The sequence below is a fragment of the Vicia villosa genome, linkage group LG3 (genome assembly GCF_029867415.1).
Source record: "Vicia villosa cultivar HV-30 ecotype Madison, WI linkage group LG3, Vvil1.0, whole genome shotgun sequence".
Taxonomy (NCBI): Eukaryota; Viridiplantae; Streptophyta; class Magnoliopsida; order Fabales; family Fabaceae; genus Vicia; species Vicia villosa.
In genome coordinates this window covers 37,304,877-37,322,752 of record NC_081182.1, presented here as the reverse complement: position 1 = coordinate 37,322,752, position 17,876 = coordinate 37,304,877, and the positions used below count along the sequence as shown (strand labels likewise).

General features: G+C 32.5%; 1 protein-coding gene and 1 long non-coding RNA gene across 3 annotated transcripts; one reads left to right on the top strand and one right to left on the bottom strand.

Moving 5' to 3' along the window:
- The first annotated feature begins 7,170 nt into the window (after positions 1-7,170).
- On the top strand, positions 7,171-8,005 carry LOC131655425 (uncharacterized). The gene is made up of 2 exons (XR_009299753.1): positions 7,171-7,463; positions 7,634-8,005. It is a non-coding gene; the product is annotated as an uncharacterized LOC131655425 (long non-coding RNA).
- A 5,952-nt stretch (positions 8,006-13,957) lies between these two features.
- LOC131661027 (calcium-dependent mitochondrial ATP-magnesium/phosphate carrier protein 3) lies at positions 13,958-17,366 on the bottom strand. Of its 2 annotated transcripts, none has more exons than XM_058930429.1 (4): positions 16,536-16,673; positions 14,821-15,617; positions 14,604-14,694; positions 13,958-14,478 (listed from the first exon to the last, which is right to left on the bottom strand). In XM_058930429.1, exons 2-4 carry the CDS (start codon positions 15,593-15,595, stop codon positions 14,286-14,288), a joined length of 1,059 nt encoding a protein of 352 aa, XP_058786412.1. In that variant the 5' UTR covers positions 15,596-15,617; positions 16,536-16,673; the 3' UTR covers positions 13,958-14,285. The 2 variants fall into 2 exon arrangements, with proteins under 2 accessions (XP_058786412.1, XP_058786409.1); XM_058930426.1 differs by having other exon boundaries at positions 13,964-14,478; positions 14,821-15,603; positions 16,536-17,366.
- Between the last annotated feature and the right edge of the window lie 510 nt (positions 17,367-17,876).

Genomic DNA, 17,876 nt, shown 5'->3' with positions numbered 1-17,876 from the left:
CATTTCCATAAAAAAAGTGTGAAATGGTCGAGTGAGTAATGATTTTGTAAGGAAGTTTGTCAATTGATCTTTGGACTTCATTAACAAAAGCTCCATAACTCCTTTTGAATGTTTCACCTTCACAATGTGACAATCGATTTTAAGACGTTTGACCCTTTTATAAAATACTAGATTAGCTCCAATATGTAAAACACTTTGGTTATCATAGTAGGTAATAGGTGGTTTGGTGCATTTAATTTGGAGATCTTTCAAGAAATGTAAGAGGCATTGCAATTCACATGTAGTTGTTGCAAGTGCATGATATTCATAATTTTGATGAGAATCTTGAAACTATCAATTGTTTCTTAGTTCACCATGAGATCAATGATTTGTCAAAAAAAACATTTTCCTAAAATGGGTCTCCTTGTGTCAATGCAGCCTGCCTAACTAAATAAGATTCAATTTGATTATTGAATCTCTAGGAAGCATGGTACCTCAACTTGGTAATGTTTTGAGGTACTTTAGAATTCTACAAGCTGCATTAAAGTGAGTTATGGTAGAATTTGTTAAGAATCGACTAAGTTGATGAATGCTAAAAGTTATATTAAATCTGGTTGCATTCAGATAGAGTAACCTACCCACAAGTCTTTTATATATTTAATTTAAATATTATTACATACGGTAATATTTTTAACACTAATAGAATCAGTTTGGTCATAAATGTCATCGGTTCCACATCTCCTAGATAACTTTTTCATATTAGTCTCTTTTCATTCACCCTAGGTGTTTGATATGAGGTCTCAGGAACATACTACCACCAAATTTTCTAGTAAATTTTTATAATTCAACATAGTCTTGTGTCTGCATCAACATACTGATGTAATTGAGTTTGTGACCCATATAGATATAGTTGAATTGTGTTGATGGGATTATTGATGAGAAGCCTGATTGATTGAATGACGATATTAGTATGAATGATTGTTGGAGATAGGACAAATATATTTTCTCATCCTTTCGTTAGATCAATCATATCCCAAGGCAATATAAAACAATTTCGTGATGAACTCTACTCTCGAACAAGAGGTATCTAATATAAAGTAATGTCAAGGTTGCAATAAACATGATAAACAAGAAAACACTATTTTTAGGGACGTGTAGTGTATGGATCCACCATTAAAATAACATTAAGAAACAATTTATTTGTAAACTTTTTATTCCTCTTCTTTTTTTTTTTTCTCCAAAGAAGATAATAAACTCTTAAAGTGAATAATTATATGCATTTTTTTAAAAAAAATAACAATAAAATGTTTTCATTATTAAGAAAAAAAAAATACATAATCATAGCTAGTATTTATACTCTCAATCACAAGAATCACTTTAAGAGTTCAAATTTTTATCGGTTAAAAAAAAATTTAAGATACCGATTTTTCTGATAAATTCAGTATCCTTGATAATTTTCTAGATTTTTTAAAAATCGATAGTTAATATTTGATAGGCAAAAAAATGTAACACTATTGCATTTTTCAAAAAATTAGATAATGTTAAAAGAAAATTGCCTATCGAATATAAATTATCGCCCGTTTTCGAAAATCCAAAAAATTATAAAATATTTCAAAAATTTTGGTATTTCTTCAAACATTTATCAGAAATCAATGCGTTTTTATCGGAAGTTTCCGATATTTCTTCAATTAATCTCAAAATTTCGGGTATTTTTTCATATAAACGCCAAAAAGTCGATATTCGATCCTTTGAAAATCCGACATTTGACAATAATTTTAAAAAATTACAAAATATTTAATAAAGACATAAAGTTAATAACAACCTCATATGAAGGTGTCAAATCAAATTATGAGAGTGACATGATGAATTTTCGATATAGAAACACTTGTGAGTTATGGGTCACCACGCTTCTTCTGCTACACCACTCTAATTTATTATTGCAAAATTTAATTTATTCAATATCATTTTATAAATTTATAAAACTAAAGAATATAATAAAAGGTATGATAAAAAAATGATGCAATCTATAGAAAGAGAGTTCAATTAAGTTCCTCGACAAGATAGAAAATTGAGAAATGCTAAGCTTACATAAAAAAGTTACACTACACCGTATGTATATACGGTTAGACCTGTCTTTTTATTTTTTAATAATTGTTCTCCAACATTGATTTCTGTGCCACAATAAAATGGGTTGGAAAAGGCTACGGTGTATATACAGTATAAGTGAATTGGGTGTATATATAGCACACCTCTAGAAAATTAGTATTAGCATTGGCAGGATAGAAAATTAGTATATTAGATTAAATAAATGGTTGGGATTAACTAGTAATAAAGATGAGAATATTTAATTTTTTCTACACACAAATTAAATAAATTCTGATTATCTTATGTTTGTTAACATCAAACCCAAATAGATTTTAAAAAAGAACTTCACATCAAAACAATCTAAAAATTTTAGATTAGGTTAGAAAGACGTTTACTTCACAAAGGGTTTAAATGGTAAAATTAAAGTGAGTGAGTTTAATATTGGTGGAGTCCATTACTGTCCCCTCCTTCACTTTAAATTTCTGCAAACTATAACTAATGAGTGTTTAAAACAATATATCGAACCATATTGTTTATTTGTCTTTTGTTTAATATGTGGGAGAGTGAACAAAACTCAATGAATCCGGTGGCTTGTTTTATGTACTGGTGAAAAGATATATTAATAAAGCAATTTCTCATCCCACCTTTATATATTCTCCTAGACTTTGCGTGAAATTTTCAAAACTTTTTTTTAATGTATTTCTAAACGCACTAAAAACTATTATTTTTTTAAAAAATTTAGAGATGCACAATAAAAAACATACATTTTTTAAAAACATACATTTTTTAAATTAAAAAAAAAAAGTCCAGAGATGCATCGTCGAACAAACCTTTTTTATATTAAAAAATAGCTCGGAGATGCATCTCAGAACAAGGTGCGCATATTTAAAGTTGCGCCAAACCCTGCCCTCTTCTCATTCTTCATTTTCAGAAAAACATTTGCTCTCTACCTCAATATACCCATTTTAAGTTTTCAATCAAGGTCAAATTTTGAGGCTACATTTACTTGTTTCTTACCATTTCCAACTCCTTCTACCTACTTCGTTCAACATCAGAGCACTTTAATCTCTCACCAACACATTTTTGAGTAAGATTTTCATTTAACTTATTTTGATTTGTGATTAATGTATTAACTCAAATATGTTAGTTTTAATGCATTACATAACTAACATAGGTTAGTGTTCGTGTTTGGAAACTCTGTTTGTATGATTAGGATGAGTTTGGTTGAGTTTGAATGAGCTAGGTGTTAGTGCGGTAGAGCGGCAAGCAACAAAAATTTTGGAAGTATTTATCCGGGAATTATCGTGTCCACAGAGATTGGTGAGAAGAACTGCCGTTCGACTATCTCGCGTTCTAAGTTTCATGATTTGGGTGCGGAAAGGTAAATGCTGGAAAAGTAAATAAAATCAGATAAACAATCTCAATAGTCTAAGAGAAAGAGTTATGAAATTGTATTTCGTTCTACCCGTCGAATACTTAAATATGAAGATCTATCGCTCGACACTCACAATACGCATCAACATCATCGGACATCAATTGAGATGCCACATCGGTGCCCATGTCTGCAACACCGACGAAAGCTCAACCGTACTATTCACATCAGTGATTTCTCCACCGACACAAACAACACGGAGGCATTAAACTCGATACCCATTACGATTATTAGTCCTAAATCCATTTTTGCAATCCAGCAACTAACAATTATCATTCCTAATCAAGATCTATGGTGTCCATGTCTGCAACAACACAAATCCAGAGCATTTAAGCAAAAAGATCAAGAACAACAACAATGATGATTTGTAAAGTAAATATATAAACGATCCTAAGATCGACAAATGTACATACAATAAGAGTAGAAAGAAATACAAACCCACCATTGAAATGAAACATAGGGAAGAAAGACAATGAAATGGAAAAATCTTACCGTCACAATGAAATCTAACCAAAGCCATGATCAATCCACATGATGTAGCATTCAATGGTGTTTCCTGAACCTCTAAACTACCAAAAATGGATCAGAGCTCAACTTGTCAAAGAAGAGATGATAAAAAACCTAGAAAAATCTGATCTAAGCTATTTATACAAAACTGATTTACGCACAGCGCGCGACGCGCCCTCCAGCACGCGTAGCGCGCTCTCACTTATGTACCAAACCGCCCTATTGCGCGAAGCGCCCTAAAAACCGCGCGACGCGCCCAATCTTCTGCCAGCTTTTGTTCTACAACCTCAAAGAGCGCGCGACGTGAGAATTACTTCCCACCAGAACAGAAGAATTATTTCCTCTTTTCTCTCGCAGTCGTGTCTTCAACACTTTATTCCTCAAGGCTCCGAAAACGCAAGAATACCTATAAAAATACAACAAAACTATCAAACGGTATAAAAGTGTATGAAAATACAAGTATTCGTAAAGTAAACGTAATTACACAAAAACGGGGAATTATTCAAACGGTATTAACAAAAAGCGTCGATAAGTGCCACTATTTACATACACAAAATAACTACAATTTGGCACTCAACACTAGGACAGTTGTAGAAAAGCAGCTCCCATTGAAGCGGGTGAAGCTTTTTTTTCTTCTGCATTTTCGAACTGGGTTGTTTCAGGTGTTTGGAGATGCATATCCGAACTCTCTCCTGTGTCATAATTTGTTGTATTTTTTTAGGATATGGCTGGAAACCATGGAAACCAAGGAAGAATGAGACTCAGGCGACCCACCATAATTGCCTTAACTCTTCGCGAGAGGGCTCGTCAGCACGAGCATGCTACAGTTGTCCCCCTTCTGCCTCACGATAGGGAGGCGTCGACCTCTAGCAGTCGACTTTTGCGGGGCCGGGATCACAGAGTCGTGCGACACATGATGAGGATGAGCTAGTTGCACCCCAGGTCTGAGTTGCTAAGGTTGTCCCCTTGCAAATCCGTTTCCAGGAGGGACCACAAACACGTCTTTACTCATAAACTTTGTAGAGCATGTGGCTCTGCATGTATGAGACTGAGATGTATATTTTTGAACTTCCTCTATTTAATTTTTGAACTTCCTTTATATTATATTTTTTGTAACTCAACGTATCATGTTATATTTTATTTTCAACAGGAGTGTGATTGTCTGAAACGTGTGAATCATGCAAGAAAGATTTACCATCTTTATCAGCCCGAGGATGTCTGGTTCCAAAATGTACTCCAAAATTATGGGCTTGCGGGTCTTTGTGCATTCGAGTACACCAACATCATCAGTGGCATGGAGGTTGCATTTGTTGAGAGATGACATAGTGAGACATCGTCTGTCCACCTCCTCATTGGTGAGATGACTATTACATAGATGATGTAGCATGTCTCATACACCTTCCCATCTGAGGAAGGCAACTTGATCATTCTAAGATCAACAGGATTGAGGCCATTGACATGATCATGACTTTGTTGGGAGATGAATATGATGATGCCTTTGAGCTGCGTATAAGCACCAGAGGTGCACATGTCAAGTTTTCTTATTTGGCAGAATTGTATGAAAAAAATTGGAGACATCCGAACACCTGGTAAACACTTGTTATTTTTGCATTGTTTGTTAATTTGGTTAGGTGTAATATTGTGCAATGATGTATACATAACCCCATTTTTTCTTAATAAAAGTAAGTCAATTTTTCCCAACATATTCTCTCTAACTTTCTTTTTCTCTCACACACTCTACTATGTTCATAATTCCACACTTGGTGATTCTAGCTCCAACATTATTGGTATTAGAGTCTGGTTCGAGTGGTATCAAAAAACTGATGATTCTAGTGAAGGACCGACTCCCTTATATCGAAAGTCTTTTTGATATAGTGGTGGTCAGGTGGCATGTCCCATTGAAAAAGTCTCAATGGTGATACAAGAGTATGTGGATGAAAGTGCTTCAGTTTGAGGGAAAACAACGTAGATAGACTCGCACGTGAAGGAGTGTGTTGATCCTAATGTAAAAATATTCTTTCATGATGATCCAAAATGGTGGCGGAGTCAAAAACCTAGTCTAAAGGGTGCAAACTTTAATTAATAATTATAATAATGTATATTTTAAAAAATCTATAATTATTACATTTAATGTAACTATACCAAATATACCTCTTTAATTTTTTACATTTTAATATTTGCAACGATTTTCAAAGAAAAAATAGAGATAAAATTGGAATGAGTGTAAGAATTAAATACACTTAGACACTCTTCTTAAATGATGAATTTTTTTTTTTTTTGCAAATTTGCTTATATATGAGACCGGATGGATTACATAATTTAGAGTTATACTAAATATTTTTATAATATGAAAGTATTAAATAATCAACTCATTATTAATTTTATTAAACATGTTTTTTATTGGTATTTAAGTTCATACACCAACAAGTATTAGTTAATGTTGATTGAGTTTAACTCTCAAAGAAAATAACTTTTGTAATGATTTAAAATCATTTGTATTCAAGTGACGATATATGTATTTAAGTGATTTTTGAATTCATATGTAAAAGAAAAAAAAAGATATGCACTGACAGTGTAAAATAGTTTTACACTGTCAATCAATGACGATCATGAATTAGGACAAGTCAGACTGAAAATTTTTTAAAAAAATTGTATGACATGACAGAACGTTATATTCTAATTGGATGATAGTGTAAAATTTCTTTATACTGTCAGTGCATAACCATTAAACTCTATGTAAAATTAAAAAAAAATTCAAAATTAAGTTGCTTTTTATTTTATTCAGCGAATTCTAAAAAAAAATTAAGCAAAACAATTTTCAATCGTATTTCCTATTATTTATCGATAAATAAAATTTCAACACTCTTATACCGAACAAATTTTAAAGATGATTAAAAATAGAACATACTCTAATAATGGCCATAAACAATATGAACGTTAGAATTTTTGCCGCTACACCATCATCGTTGTGAGATAGCAACAATATCGTCTCCATCTCCAACATTGAACTAACTCTGACGTCTTCATGTGTACTCCACATCTATATTAAATTACGTACTAAATACTCTCTCAAATGTCTAACATCGCCACTAACCGTCAACAGCACCAAACAATTATTTATACAAAAAAAATGTAAGTGCTTATCGACCTATTTTTCTGTCTTTACATTTGTCGTTCTTTGTTGCTATACCCTATCCGACACCCTTTATAGTATTATATCTTCTATCACTTTTTTCTTTAATCCACAAATGTCCATCTATACTTTTTTTATGTCCAGGGAACGAATAATCCAACACAGATGGAAACCCAATAATAAAAATATGTCAAGCCTTTTTATTTTTCAAAATTAACTGAAAAAATGATAATTATCAATTGCAACTGGTGAAGAATATTGTTATGTTTTAATTAAGTCTGAAAAGCAAAAGAATAATAATATTCTTATTGATGATGCAAAGTTGAGGTGTAAATTATTTTCAATATTCTTTGCTAGCTGATCTGTTACATTTGTTGCTTATGCTTTTACAATTTAACCTATTTAACTCTTTAAAGAATCTTTGCTTTGTAGAGGATTCATATTTTATTTATACACTTGAATAACATCAATAACAAAACCTCTATTTCTGTTGCAAGTAACAAACTAGATCAGAATATGGAGATAGAAGAACGAGATGACGAAGACGAAGACGGCGACAAAGTGAGCAAAGTACTGTACTCTCTTCTTGTTCCTTGATGAGAAGAGAGATGCATGAAAAGGCAAGTCATGAAGGCAAAGGGAAGGTAACGCCTTTCTTCCAGGATCAGTTTATGGAACTGTAATTCAACTAGTTTATATAGTTATATGTTATGGCACACATGAATTGTACTTTATTTTCAAATAAATACTTGTGTGTGTGTTTTTTTTTTTTTTAGTTTTAAGACAGGAAGTGTTAAGTGTGTATTTTGATTTATTTATGGTGATAAAAACTGATAATTTATGTTATGCTTTCATGTAATTTGGAGGAATCACTTATGTTGTGTTTCTTTTTCCACACATGCTTCATCTAATTTGGAATGTTTGATTGGAATTGCCTTAAATTCTTTTTCCACTCTAACAATTTGTAAAAGATAGTAGCCTAATAAGTGTGACTCTGTTGACTGTTGGTTAAATAAATCTAATCATCCAATAAAAATATTAGTTTCATGATGAGATTAAAAGATCTTATGTATTTGTGAAACCATTATATTGTCAAATGTTTGAATTTATGCTAAGTTGCTAAAACACTTGTTGAATTTAATAATTAGTGAAGTCTTTTACTAATAGTTCTTTCTTAACACTGATTTTCGTTTGTGTTTCAAATGAGATTCTTTAACTTCTCTATAAAAAACATTATGGCATATAAACTAGAACACAAATAAAATACTAGATTGTTAATTAAGTTCTACCTTCGTTAGATCGGAAGTTACACTCTCACGATCTACATGAATCTTAGTGAATTTGAGAAAAATTTGCTTATCTCATATTTGACTATTCTAGATTTGACTATTTTTTATTCGACTATCATTCCTTCATCTATAAGGGCTTTGACTAAACGTTCATTTGACTACTTATCATTCTCAGCTATCAGCTATCAACTTATGATATTTTTAAGTGAGAGCGAATTCCTCTCATGTGTTATTATTCATTAACTTAAGTTGAGAGATTATCCACCATAAATAACAATAACTACATGAACAATGTTATCGATGTGTTGTAATTCAAAGAAAATGGTTTTTAAAAAATCCATTCTGACTGGTGCGAATTTACAAGAGTTTGTTGAACCATGTTGAAACAATTACAACACTTAATTATAATTCTGCATTTTTTGAATTGTCAAAGCGTCAACTTCTTCCCCTTTCTTTTTATTTGTTGAATTTTCTAAATACTTTCTTGAATTTTCTTTAGAGAATTATTTTAATTTCTCCTAATTTAGATTGAGAAATTGTAAAGTATTATTTTTGTATTCTCTTTAAAAAATTAATTAAATTTTCCTTAATTGAGAAATTATTTTGATGGGACAAATAATCATTATTGAATTCTCTTTAAGAATTATTTGAATTTCTCATCGTTTGAGAAATTATTACGATTGATCTATATACCATATACTACGAAAGATATTTATACCATATTTAACTGATTTTTGAACCATTAGGGGGTGTATTTCTAAATCGATTATCTATCGTACAAGTAATACTTGTACAATATAAAACTAAGTTGTTTTATCCTGAAGGGGACATGGTTGAGTGACACTTTGCATAAATTTAGACAGTTTCACGAAACGTCTTAAAGAGAGCGACCCAACCCGCTACTCAACCCAGTAATTTCTTCAGTGAAAATATTTTCAAAACTGTAAAACAAAATTTTTAAGACGTTTCAAACTGCCATGACTACGGAAGAAATTATTGGCACTTCTGCGACTATTATCTCTTTCAAACTCTTCAATTTTGAGGGAAGTCACTTCAAACACTAGTAACAAAATTTGCATTTTTTCTAAAAAGATAAGTATGATTCCGAATAAGTTGGAGCTAAAAAGTATGTTGTTAGCCGCTACCTAAATTATCATATGGTATAAATGAAAGGACCGTGGAAGCTCAATGTAACAAACTTCAAAAGATTGCTTATAAGATCATCACAAAAGGTATGTGATTAAATGAACAGTTTCAAATTGTTTTTTTTTTTGGAGATAAAAATTATATACAACCAAAAAACAAAGAATTACAAGCGACCCAGAGGGTTTAGCCTAAGGGATCATACCCACTCCTATTACATCAACAAAAAAGCTTTTTCTCATAGTTTAGGAATAACACAAACTCTATTCACAACACTATCTATAATTTGTGTAACAATATCACTATCCAAAATTTCCTTTCTATACACTTTATAGTTTCTCATCCTCCAAACAGCATGCACTGTTTCAACTAGAGCCACCTGCAGAAATTTTTGCCTCTAGTTTTTACTCTTACACATCTTTATAGCCCATTAACGTTCCTGCATCCACCCACTCACATGGTGTTCAATATGGAGCCAATTCAATACAGCCTGCCAAATAGGTTTTGTGACAAGGCAATCAAAAAATAAATGTTGCAGTGTTTCATCAGAGTCACAAAGCTCACAACTAGCGTATTGGATCATTCCAAACTTCACTAACATGTCTCTAGTTGAAAGTCTACCATGACATGCCAACCATAAAACAATTTTCGCTCTAGGCCTAGAAGAATTACCATAAAGCAAGCATCTCCCCTCAACATTGTTGGTCTGCTCCAGAAAATTACATTAGAAAATCTTCATATTAAACTTCTCCTTTTGCATCACATCTTCCCAATGCCTCAGCCCATGAATATGATCCCTAAGCCTTAGGATCTCTTTGAGAATCCAAGAGAAAGTATCCTTCATGTGCATATCCATGACAAATTACTTTTATTATTGACAAATTGTCCCCTTGTTTGAAAATTATTAAAAAATGCTTCACCACATAACAAAATAATTTTTAATTGAAAGTCTGATTATTCTCCTTTGAGTTGAAGAAAAATCTCAGAGACAAGATCAAAAATAAAAAGTCTTGGTTGTTTCAAACAACAAAAAGAAATTCAGTGTAGTTTGAAGCCATTTGGCAAATGATTAAAGAATAAGAACCACAATATTGTGAACTGAATTAAGAATGAGACCCATGTAAGGGCCCTAATTACTCCAATTTAATGGCAACAACCACCACCTTAAATAAATGACACTGATATTTTATCTTGGTTCAATTGTAGAAAACTAGGTCATAAGATTAAGAAATGTAAGATCAGGCTTAAACCTTGTGTTGCCCCTAATGCATGGGTTAACATGACTGATGAGCAATTTATTGCTTTGATCACTAAAAACAACATGATTGGTGTATCTGATGGTTGGCACTTCGAAATTGGCTCCTCTTGGCATATTTGTTATGATCTTGCAATGTTCAAAACATACACGAATATGAAAGTGACGTTAGGAGTTGCCCATCCCACTAATGTTGTCGATATTGGACAAGTGGAGCAAAGTCCACCTCTGAAAAGACTTTAATCTTGAAGAATGTCATGCATACGTTAGAGATTATAAAGAGTCTTGTTTCTGGTTTACTTCTGGAAAAAAAAGCAGGGTTTAGTCAGTTTATTGGGGTAAATTTGTGAAAGAAATTGAAATTCAATTTAGTAAGAAGATTAAGAGACTACGTAGTGATAGAGGAACTGAATATGATTTCATTTTATTTAATGAATTTTATAAACAACATTGAATTGTACATGAAACGGCCGCACTATATTCTCTTGAAATGAATGGTAAAGCAGATAGAAATAATAGAACTCTTACCGAACTTGTTGTTGAAATTAAGTTGAATACTGGTGTTGCTCCTCACTGGTGGGGGAAATTTTATTTACGGTATGTTATGTCCTGAATAGAGTTCTCAAGTCTAAAAATAATATCTCTCCTTATGAGATATTGAAAAAAAAGACAACCAAGCTTGTCTTACTTTAGAACTTGCGACTTTCTAGCTTATGTTAGAATTCCGGATCCGAAGCGAGTTAAACTCGCTATCGCTAGTAGAGCATATGAATGTATGTTTATTGAGTATGCAATAAACAGTAAGGCATATAGGTGTTATGACATAAATGTTAAAACGATCATAGAATCAAATGATGTTGAATTCTATGAAGACAAAATTCTTTTCAAATTAAGAAATAGTGGAGGCACTGAATCGAATCACATTCTTGTGACAAGAAGCACCAAAAGAAATGACGAAGTAAAAACTGAACTTCGATGAAGTAAATAAGTAAGAGTTTCTAATCACTATGGGTCTGATTATGCGGCCCATATAGTATAAGAAGATCCAACAAATCTTCAAAAAGCCTTGTCATCTCTAGATGCATATTTGTGGCAAGAAGTTATTAACGAAGAGATAGATTCTGCAGATTTATTTTGTCAATAGCAATTTGTTGTGTAAAATATAGGGATGTTCGCGGTTCGATTTGAATCGCTTTTAAGGTTAAAACTCATCTGATCGAAAGATAAATTTAGTCGCGGTTCAATTTTGGATGATAAGTTAAAAAAATCGATCTGATCCAATCCAATTTAATGGGGTTTAATTTAGATCAATTTTTGGATGTCCAAATTACAAAATTATATTTTTTTATTAATATTATAAAAATATCAAAAAGCATAGGTTTCATATAATATAAAACATATCATATATTAAAAGTTAATATTATAAAAATAAGAATATTGAAGTATATGAAATAATAAAGAGGGTTAATAGTACTTTACCCCTTGTAATATGAGCGTGTTTCGGTTTACCCTCCTACCGTTGTCATAGATAGGTTTTGGCAACGGTTTTTTTTTGAAAAAACCGTTGTCAAAAGGTAGAGAGGGGGAAAAGCAAAATTCGCTAACATTACAGGGGAGTGAAGTACTATTAACCCTAATAAAAATAAATAGATTAAACCAAACTAATAAATAGTATTAAAAGAATAACTATCATCTAATAATAAATTCATGTAAATATTATACTAATAAAAAAATACAAAAATATATAGATGCAGTTTCGGTTTGGATCGGTTTTGAAAAATCAATTTGAAATTTGATCCGAACGGTTTTCACAAAATGACATCCAAACACATCCAATAAATTTCAATTTTTTTGCAGTTTTCAATTATTTTTAGACCGATTTACGATTTTTATTTGGATTTAAACACCCCTAATAAAATGTAGGTCAGATTGCGATTAAGTCATTCAAAATTATGTCTCTTGTGATTAAAGCTATTTGTAACCGGAATCTTTTGTAACCAGAATCTAATGTTAGATTGATTGAGTTAATCAATAAAATTTCGTTTATACACGTTGTTTAAATTTTATTTTAAATTGATTAATTTATTTAATGAATAGATTATTCGTAATTTCATCATATTGAGTAGTGCTATATGTTATGAAATAAATTATGTCATTATTTTAGAGCAGAATTTTAGATTTATTTTAAATTTAATTTCCTTTTTAATAGAGATCATGAAGTGGTTGTGATATTGAATAGTTGAGATTTATTCTTGTCTTTTTTATTTTGTTATTTTCTTAACACTAACCATTTTCCTTCCATATTTGATTCTATTAAAATTTGATATCAATTCAACAATAAAACCGATTTAAATTTATCTTCGAATGAGATTTATGAACTTAAACAATTAAAAAATTAAAAGTATGTATTAAAAAGTATATATAGCATTATTTAACTAATGTTTTATGGAAACTAACAAACTAGTTTTTTTTTTTTTTTTTTGTCAACAATTGAGAAAAATGTAACATAGGATTTTTTTTTTGTCAAAGACAATAGAAAAAAATAATAGATTATTTTGGAAGAAAATACATTTTCTTTTTCTAATTTAAGTGGTCCTATAACCTTGATTATAATTTTTTGGATGATTTTCTTTGTCTAATTTAAATGGTCCTATAACCTTGATTATAATTTTTTGGATGATGATACCCATTTCCTTCCATCCTATACATATCATATCACTTTACCTCAAAATATTTTAATCCCTACTCAACTTTCAGCTCCACTACTTCAAACCACCACTAACTAACTCCCACCTTCCTCCAAGTCCAACTCTACTCCTGCACCTCCCCACAATCAAACCTCGCCAACCATTGCCTTAGCCTCATCTATCACATTAGCTCCATTTCATCACAAATCCCACCTTAACCCCTGCTCAACACAATATTGTTAAACCTCACAATCTCAACTCAACTTCCATATCTCCCTTACTAATAAATCTCATGATCACAATCTAAGTTTGTGAATTTTTCAGACATATAAGAACTCGTAATGATGTGAATCACCAAATAAATCTGTGTCTAATACCTCAACATTTAGTATTTTAGCATCTGTTCTCAGAATGACACGACTCTAATACCTCAACATTTAGTTCATATAAACATGAGAAAATGCTTCCCATGTTTCTTACTAGAAAATAATGTTTGAAGATCACAGAAGGAATTAATATTTGCCTTAAAGGACTAATAATACATATTTTTTATCGCCGTCATCAACAATGCAAGATTTGCTAAGTATTCTGTATTAGCTCAATTACATCGAAAAAATAACTATAATAGCTCAACCATGAGGTATAGTCTACTAGGATAAGAACACTTTACCTACAATGTAGATATTCAAAGCTAACTGGAAGTACCATAAGGACAAGCTAAGTCAACACTTAACGTAGCTAGATGCGTGTACGAAAACCAGGTAATATATAGACTCTACTCTAGATCGAGATTTTTCTTCATCCTTTCATAGACCATGTAAGTAATGCTAGCAGCTGGCACAACTTTCAGTAGATTTGGAAGGAGTCCTTTGTAGAAACCTCTAAAGCCTTCATGCTGAAAAGTTCTGCAAAATGCATCAAACATCCCCTTGTACGCATCGGAACTGTTTGACGGTTGTGCCTGCAGCCTGAAAAGAGTTGAAACATAGTGTGACGCTGTGAGCAAAGAATATCCTTAAAACAACAAACCGAATAACACAAATGATTCTGGTGATTTCATTCGGGTAAGGATAGTATAGAAGCGACATTATACCTAGTACGAATAACCTGCAGCGGATAGACACAAGTAGCTCCAAGGGTTCCAGAAATTGTTCCACATCCTAGTTGTATTAGAGGACCAGGATCTGTCGAAGAGAGAAAGAAAAAAAACTATTTCACTTTTCAAAAGGCAGAAATTTTAATAGCATTTGTTGATTTGTTATTAAACAGAACATTAATTGATAGGTTTAGCGGTTGTGGTGATAATTTACCATTATCGTGAATAATATATCTCCTGGACATATCTTTCAAGGTATCATAAACGGCGAGATCAATGCCAGCATAAGGAATCATGCCGATCACAGACGGAAGAAGTCCTCGGTAGAAAGCTCGAGGCCCCTCTTGAATCCATATATTCTTTGTGAGTGTTCCAAGATTAGGAGCTCTTCCACCTTCAGAGGCACAAGTTTGTAACCTAGTTTTGATAAGATCCAATGGATAGATTGCAGTCTGAGCAATTCCACCAGCCACGCCACCTGCTAAAAGCCTCCCAGCAGCACCGATATCGGACTTGTTGCCTTGAGCATCTCCAATTACATTTTTCAACATTTCAAAAGCATAGAATTTGATGGCACTTTCTGGTGCTACCTTCACAACGTTCAACCCATTACCTCGGAAAAAACCCCTTAACCTATCTTGCTTCCATATTGTCGTAACTGCTGACATGGCGGAAGAACGTGTAGTTTGGACTTGCAAGACCACCTTCAGACGATCGAGAGGAGCAGTAACTGTACGCGACGTAGCGCCTGCTATTCCTCCAGCAATAAAATATTTGCTCCGGTGAGCGTGCTTGCTAATGTCTTCAGGAATGACAGCTTGATCTCCGATGTCTACTTGGTACACTCTCTCCCAGTGGTGATATATATTTTCGATAGTTGCTTCGTGAGGGTAAAGTAGAAGAAAATCTCTCCATTCTTCAAAAGTGATAGTTCCATTATTGTCTTTGTCAACATGCTCCACGAAACGAGCAAGCTCCTCTTCATCCATTTCAATCCCTGCAGCATTGAAACTGCACAGGGTTATGATAAATACTATCAGATAAAATACAAAAAACAACTCCCAGAAAAGGCAAAAAAAGGAATACCATTTCAAAATCCACTGCAACTGTAGTGGCCAGAGTATATTATTGCGCACAAGAGACAAAGAAAACAAAGATGTAACAAACACAATATAGAAAGCAAATGCTTAAATATATAATAGGGTTAATAGTAGTTTACCCCCTTGTAATATGAGCGTGTTTCGGTTTATCCCCCACCGTTGCCAAAGGCAGGTTTTGACAACGGTTTTTTTGAAAAAACCGTTGCCAAAAGGTAGGGAGGGGGGAAAAGTAAAATCTGCTAACATTACAGGGGGTGAATTACTATTAACCCTATATAATATACCATAATAGATTGAACCGCTCTTCCCAAAACTCAAGCATAATGCTGATCTAGAGAACTGACTTCCCGAACAAAACAAAAATTATACGCATAAACACGACATTGCATCAGCAAAAGGGAAACTAATCAAGGTTTCACCAAAATTGTGAAGGAATATAGAACATCTCAATTTAGACAATATTCTTAGTAGATAACTGTTATAACTACCTACAAATTTCCCGTTATAAAAGTAAAGCATATCTCTTCACAATCACATAATCGAGAAACCAATTTCCACTTATTCTAAATTACTAAAGCCTGAAAACCAAGGTTATGTGTTTAGTTAACTTATTTCATGTCACAAAAAGCTCTTAACCATAAAAGGTTCTTCCTATAACAAACTTTTCTTCTATTAGAATTCTCCTAATAAAAAACTCAACCTACATAAAGCATAGAAGTAACTAACTAATAAAAAGCATAGAAGTATCAAGTAGTAAACAAAGCAAACAACAAAAATAGTAACAAGTAACCAAAAGAGATAAAAAGGCAAAACAAAAAAGAGAATATACCAGCCCTATCAAGTGCATCCCAAAGCTCTTCAGGAAGAATACTACCATTATGTGCCACATCAATCGCTTGAAAGATGCAGTAAAGTTCCAATTCCTTAGCATCCATATACCGACGAAACTCATTGTAATCAACCCTACCGTCGCTGTTCGAATCACAAACCTTGAAAAGCTCCCTCGCGTATTTGTACTCTCCTGGAATTTGCAATGCCGATAGCCCTGTCTCTATCTGACCATAATTCAAGTACCCATTGTTCCCGGCATCGAAGAAATTGAACAGGCTCCGAATTCGAATATCCCTTTCTTCTTTCGTTTCACCTAAAGCCTCAAGCACGTGATCCATTGAAACATTCGTGGGGTTGTTGTTTTTGACTCTTCCCCCACCCATCGTGTTGGTTGATCTTTGAAAATTGTGATGAATTATGAGATACCCCTTTTGAGCATTTGAGTTTCTAGAGACGAAAGTTTGTATCTTTGGTTTCAGATCTGGAGTTTAACGTTCTGGGCTCACATGGGTCGAATCAAAATCTCTTCTTTTTCTTGTTCTATCTTCTCTGAGCAATGGATGAGAATTATAGAAATGCTTGTTAAGAGAGAAATGTTGGACTGAGAAGAGTGAAGATGGAAGAAGCGTGAGACATGATGGAGACGTAGGTGAAGGGTACCTGAAGATGAGAATTAGATAACTGGTTGGTTATTGCGACGGTTTCAACAATTGTGTTGTAATGTAGTTTTGGGGATGAAGAAGGGAGTTATTAAGGGAAAATGATTGTTGGAAGTTAAAACATTTGATATCAAATGTGTAGTGTGACTGTAATTTGGTGTTGAAATAATACAAGTGGATAATAAATGGGTGAAAAGGACAAATTTTATGGGATATTTTCCAAATAAAAATGGTTTGCTTTTCATTTAGATTCTTTTTATACCATTTAGAAAAGATAGATTCCTTTTATTCCACTCAAAACTTAAAGAGAAAGCCTAACAACATACTGAACATAGTCTTGTAAAACACATTTTTAGATACTACACATTAATTAACTTGTTCAATTGACATTGATGTGGAATATGAAGTAATTAAATGTTCATTATAAACGTGCTAGGTGGCTTGTAGTTCCAACTTATCAAATCAAATCATAAGAAAAATTTGGTTGAAGTCCTTAATATTGGATGTGTATGAATGTCATTTTGTGAGAATGGCACGGTTCGGATTGGATTTTCGATTGATTTTTCAAAATCGATCCAAACTAAATCGAACCGTATGTATATGTATTTTGTACTTATTTTTTTTTTATTAGTATGATATGTTACATAAATTTATTATTATATAATAATTAATTTTTTATC